We start from the raw sequence: 6,000 nt of genomic DNA on the forward strand, positions 1-6,000 counted from the left end.
CAAAGTCAACAATCAAGAGACAACTTCACCAGAGTAAATACAGAGGGTTTACCACAAGATGGAAACAGGAAACAGGGAGACCAGATTAGAGTTTGCCAAAAAACATCTCAAGAACCCTGTACAGTTCTGGAACTACATCCTATGGACAGATGAGACAAAGATCAACTTGAATGATGGGAAGAGCAGAGTATGGAGAAGGGAAGGAACTGCTCATGATCCGAAGCATACCACCTCATCTGTGAAATGTGGTGGAGGTAGTGGTATGGCATGGGCATGTATGGCTGGCAAGAGAACTGGTTCCCTTGTATTTATTGATGATGTGACTGCTGACAAAAGCAGCAGGATGAATTCTGAAGTGTTTAGGGCTATATTATCTGCTCAGATTCAGCCAAATGCTTCAAAACTCATTGGATGGCGCTTCACAGTACAGATGGACAATGACCCGAAGCATACTGCGAAAGCAACCCAACACTTTTTAAAGCAAAGAAGTGGAATGTTCTGCAATGGCCAATTGAGCATGCATTTCAATTGTTGAAGGCAAAACTGAAGGCAAAATGTCCCAAGAACAAGCAGGAACTAAAGACAGCTGCAGTACAGGCCTAGCAGAGCATCACCAGGGAAGAAATCCAATGACTTCAGGTAGTCATTGACTGCAAAGGATTTGCTACCAAGTGTTGAAACTCACAATTTAATTCATGATTATGTTAGTTTGTCCAAATACTTTTGAGCCCATAAAATTGGGGGGACCACATATAAAAATGGGTGTAATTCCTACATCGTTCACCCAATTTGGATGTAACTACCCTCAAATTAAATATGAAAGTCTACACTTAAAGAACATTGTGATTGTTTCCTTTCAAATCCATTGTGGTGGCGTACAGAGCCAAAATGATGACACTTTTGATACTGTCCAAATATGAATGGACCTAACTGTATATAGGCCACCTTAAATCAAGACTGTTTAAGACTGGGAACACATATTATATACTAACACTTGCTTAGCTGAACAGACAGAAAAGTATCAACAAATGTCTGGTATGAGGGTGACCTATGAAACTTGCTGGACAGGGGATCAGAATGGGCTGGAGAGCCTCTGAATAGGTAATGACAATCTGAATATCCTAGAGTGGAGGAACACCTGAAATAGGTCTCATTACCACAGGGCATTTGTACTGGGTGGCAACATTCCCCACAAACTGCAGTCTTTGGTGCATCTCAGGATGTCTGATCCACACAGCCCCAACAAGAGTGATAAATCCGCTAAACCAAAAAACTGGTTCAACACGCTCTACAAAGTAATGATATTACCATAACAGGCTCATTTCACATACATTGATCACTCTTACACATGCTCAATACAATATAGTAGTGGTTTATTTTTTCTGTCCCAGTATTCTTCAATTCTAGTCCCTGAGGGGCCAGCAGGTTGTATAGATCTCTTTGAATCATCACCCGCGTTAGATGTCGAAAAGTGGTTAACTGAACCAATTTAAGTGAATAGTTAGTTAATTTAACTGAATACGGCCTCAGAGGGAACACCTTCAAGGGCCAGTTTTAAAGGACACAGTTCTCTGGGAATGCACTTATTCTCACTCATTGTCATGTTAGGAAATGTACTGACCTGCCTATCCTGTAGGAACGGTGTGCTGTCCTTCCTCCCCCTCCCCCATTGCAGGCAACTTTCGGAGGAGAATGCCAACCTGCAGGAGCATGTGGAGAAGGAGAGCAATGAGAAGAAACGTCTCAGCCGCACCAATGAGGAACTGCTGTGGCGGCTCCAGACCGGGGAGCTGCTGAGTCCCAGGATGTCGCCCTCCTCCTCACCCGTCCACCGCTCCTCCCCTGGGCCTGCCTCTCCCTCCAGACTCAACCCCTTCCCCAGATGAGGCCGTCCCTGACGAACCCTGGAGATCCATTCATCACAAACAAGTCTCTGCCCTGGGGGTGACGACAATACAACGCGCATTTTCCCCTGAACAGATTTTATTTTCTTCCAGGTACACACAGGGAGTCCTCCCAACCTCGATATTTACAAACCACCTTGTAACAATTATTCCTGTATGCAAGGACTCAGACCCCTGCAGCATACAACTCCCTCAAAGTCTCACCAGAGCGCAAAAAAATAAACTTTCTCTTCCACAACCAAAACCGTGGAAACCCCCTTTTTTCCCTTTTTGACTTTGTCTATAAAATCACAGGTATGTCACATGAGGCAGTTTTGGAATAAACACTTTCTACTTTGCTCCCCACGCTCCCCCCTTCTTGACTGAAGGAAACAGAACAAGCCAACAAAACAACAAGTAGAAAAAGCTTCAATACTTCTCAAGAACAAGCTAAGCAAACATCCAGGATTAGATTTCTAGCACATTGTGCCTCTTATCTCAAGGTGGCCTCTTTTTCTCATCTGCTGTACCGTCAGCTTCGGCCAGGATAACGCACCAAGATTCCAAGAAGCGCCTTGCAGTCTGCCTCTTTGGCACTTATCGAAATTCATACACCAGCAGTTTACCTTGTCTGAACCTCCAACTGCCTTCTCTATCTGCGGTTTCCTTTTTTTTTTCATAACTAAATAAATACATTAAAAAAAAAACGCAACACAGAATCGAGCGCTAACATTTGTAGTGCTGATTTTGTGTATCTCATACTCCGCAGTTCGCAGGACAAAGCTGCCCATTAAGCAGATGATTTCCTCACGTCCTATAATTTTTATGTTTATTTTTACATTTGTATTTATTCAATTTATTTCTATAAAAGCATGTACTGTAAGTCTTCCAGTTCTAACTGCAGACTAGTGTAATACTCTTGTACAGATGGAGAAAAAGGAACCTACCACCAACCCCTTTTTGCAGCAGTTGGTGGAGTTCAGTCTCTTCTTCCTTCCTCTTGTATCCAGTTTTTTTTTTCCTAATTGAAAGAAAAGGTAGATGAAAGTGCGATCAATGTAGGTTTACGTAATTATTTGTTCAAGTCCAGGTCAACCTTTTATTACCTCTCATGCATAAGTAGCATTTAGGGAAAACAAAAATGTAAATCTGGAATGGTTTAGAAAAAGAATTGTGTGTATGAGCTATTTCTATAAAGCCAGTTTTAAAGTGTCTTTGTATGTTCAGGGTTTGTGCAGTGTTAGCTCACTCCACTACTATGTAAGACATTGATCAACGTATTCACAAATATGTCTAGCTTTGCCCTTGAGACCTAGGGAAGGTCTCAAGGGGAAATCCAGCACACACAAAATATTGTCTGAGATACTTTCTTAAACACATAGGTAGAGACTGAGTCATTTTACAGTTTAACATGACCTTAAGACCTTTGATATTAACTGTATAGCACTATACAGAATATTTTTCCAGATGCAGAAAGGGCCCAGACTCCCTGTTCTGGAAAGATCACCCCTGTTTACAAAGAGGGAGATGTCAGCACATCATCCATGTTCTTTGTCGTTTGTTTTTATTAAAATATGTTGCTATCCAGGATAAAACCTCTTGAGATGTAACAAGGGGTTATTGGGTAAGCGGCAGACAACACATAAAAACATCCAGAATAATCAAACATCTCGTACACAAACAGAATAATTTACAATCACAATCTTCCTGTAAAAAAGTAACCAAAGCTCATTGTAAAAGGAGTAAAACGTCCACTCAATTTCTAATGATCTGGCAAGCCACTGCAATCATGTAGTGCTGAAAAAAAAAAAAAAAGCCTTTTAAACAAGTTCTTTATGTACCCTTGGAACTTTAAGACAGTATCAGACAATCTCAGTGAATAACTCCATTTAAAAATATCTTCAGATAGTCTAGAGCTTTCAAACATATACGTAACAAACTATTCATACCAGTGCTGTTTGTCTTTCACCTCAGGTGAATATCAGGTTTTTGCCCATAGCTCATCTATGTCAAAATTTGAACAGGCCTAGCAAGGTTAAAGTATAAACCCTTTGTGTTAAATCTTTGTGCCTAATCTACTTATATAAAAAGGCCAGGTAATATTTTTAAACCTCTATATTAATCTTCCTCTCCCTCCAAATGTATTCCTGAACAGAAGCCTAAATTGGACAATCTCAAGCTAGGTTTTGTCAGCTTTGTCAGATCACAAATAATGTCTGAAATTGAGATGGTTGCTTTACACTTTGCAATTACACAGATATGCTGTTTGATTCAGGTTTAGCTTTGCTCTGAATGGAAATCCAATACAGCACTTATAAGTGTGTTTGATTTACAGACTGCTAGTATTGTACTGTATTAATACACTGCTCAAAGGAAAGGTTATGTATAACATAACTTCAGTCTCATATTGTTTCCACATTCCATCCAAGCATGCATTTAAGCAGCAAACTCCCCACTCCATTTGTCCATGAGCATCCCTCCACTACTCCAAATGCAACATTTATTAGCAGCAGCCTCTTGCCTTATAAACCTAGTGTGGGAGTTCCAATGACTTCGTCTGCATGGCTAAATCATTGTTCCTTTAGTGTAATAAATTAGGCCAAATGCCAAAACATGTATTAAAATATATCCATTCACTTTCCTGCCCCTAGGGGTTGTTTGAGATTCTATGTAAGCTGGATCTATTGGTAAGCCAGTCCTGACAAATTGGTGAAAGCAATCATTGTGTGGTTTGGTGAGATAGAATAAAAGTATTTCCTGGGACCTATGAAAGGCATATAATAATACTGTATGAAAAGATGGTAGATGACAGTATATATGTAACACTACTGATATTATAAAATCAAGGTAATATTTCCTTGAGGTAATATTTATCTTGTGAAACTAATGCTAATACTATGTTCTACACTACTATTTTACGCAGTTTGCTCATTGTTATTATTACAAATCTTTAAAAAATGACTTCTGAAATGACCATTTCACCGATTATATGTGAACTGCTGTAAGTGGAAAGAGTGCAATTCTTGCAGATACAATTTTGACAGTAATGGTCATTGCCACAGCCTTATGGACAAAGAGGAAATCAGATTTTCTGGGCAGAGAAGTAAAGAAAGTAATTACCACACTGTCGCAATGGCTGTTTCTTTTATAATAGTGGTGTGCTGAACTGATAGTTAAAATTTGCATAGAAATCAAACATTTACATAACCTCTACATAATCTCTTTCATCTGATACCTTTTTTTTTAAGTCTGGGTACCATCTCAAAAATGTATATTTGAATAGTCCTGCATCTAGCCTGCTGAATATATCTGCATCTCCCACTGAGTTCATTCAGGATGGGACCCCATTATCATCCTACTAGAGCAGGGGTCTGTGCCCTTTGCATGTTTTAAAGGTCATGCTTGAAACGTTGATTCATAAAGACTTGGAAATATTTCATTCTGATCAATTAAATAAATCGTTTTGGTTATGTCAATGTCAGTTATTTACAGATAATCTGAAACAAACTTGTTTAATTGATTGTTAACTAAGAAGTATTAAGAAATTGGTGATTTAGTTTTTTATAAAACTAACTTTATTGTGGTGCTATGGCACCAGGATTGAAGGCCTGTATCAGGGCCTTCTCTCTGCTTATGAGGGAGAAGTGCTACTCACTGGTATAACAAATATATATAACAGAGAGCATCTACTGATTGTTCTTATAGTGCAGTATCTTGCTGGGCCCACTCACCTGTAGTGTGATGCGATATGGCAGGATGGTTTGGCTGAAGAGAATCTTTGTAACAAGTAACAAGTATCCTCCCTGTTCACTGCACAATGTAACAATTATAAGACCGCTGAAAGAAAATCCCAAAGTATAAACCCGCCAGCTACCCTTTGTTCAATCTAGGTTGCAGTAGTTTAGAATCTAATATCATGCAACTATTCATTCCTGAAAGAACAACTGTCATTTCTAAGCCTCATTACAACTTTGCAGTGGTTCTATGTGGCTCACTAAAGCTGCCAAAAATATATTCCTTTTCACTCCAACACTATGGTTTTTGGACAGCTCTATCTTGGCAGCAACTTTCTTTGACTTGTTTCACCACTTGAGACAAAATCTCATTACTGATGTAC

The 6,000-nt window shown here is 39.4% G+C and overlaps 1 protein-coding gene across 2 annotated transcripts in view; it reads left to right on the forward strand.

Moving 5' to 3' along the window:
• mtus2a (microtubule associated tumor suppressor candidate 2a) overlaps positions 1-5,353 on the forward strand; it is a 194,484-nt gene extending 189,131 nt beyond the window's left edge. For both annotated transcript variants that reach the window (XM_066699875.1, XM_066699876.1), the window contains exon 16: positions 1,676-5,353. In XM_066699875.1, the coding sequence (XP_066555972.1) occupies positions 1,676-1,886 (211 nt within the window). In that variant the 3' untranslated portion in view covers positions 1,887-5,353. The remainder of the gene's footprint in view (positions 1-1,675) is intronic.
• Positions 5,354-6,000: the final 647 nt, after the last annotated feature.

The sequence above is a fragment of the Amia ocellicauda genome, chromosome 3 (genome assembly GCF_036373705.1).
Source record: "Amia ocellicauda isolate fAmiCal2 chromosome 3, fAmiCal2.hap1, whole genome shotgun sequence".
In the NCBI taxonomy this organism is placed as follows: Eukaryota; Metazoa; Chordata; class Actinopteri; order Amiiformes; family Amiidae; genus Amia; species Amia ocellicauda.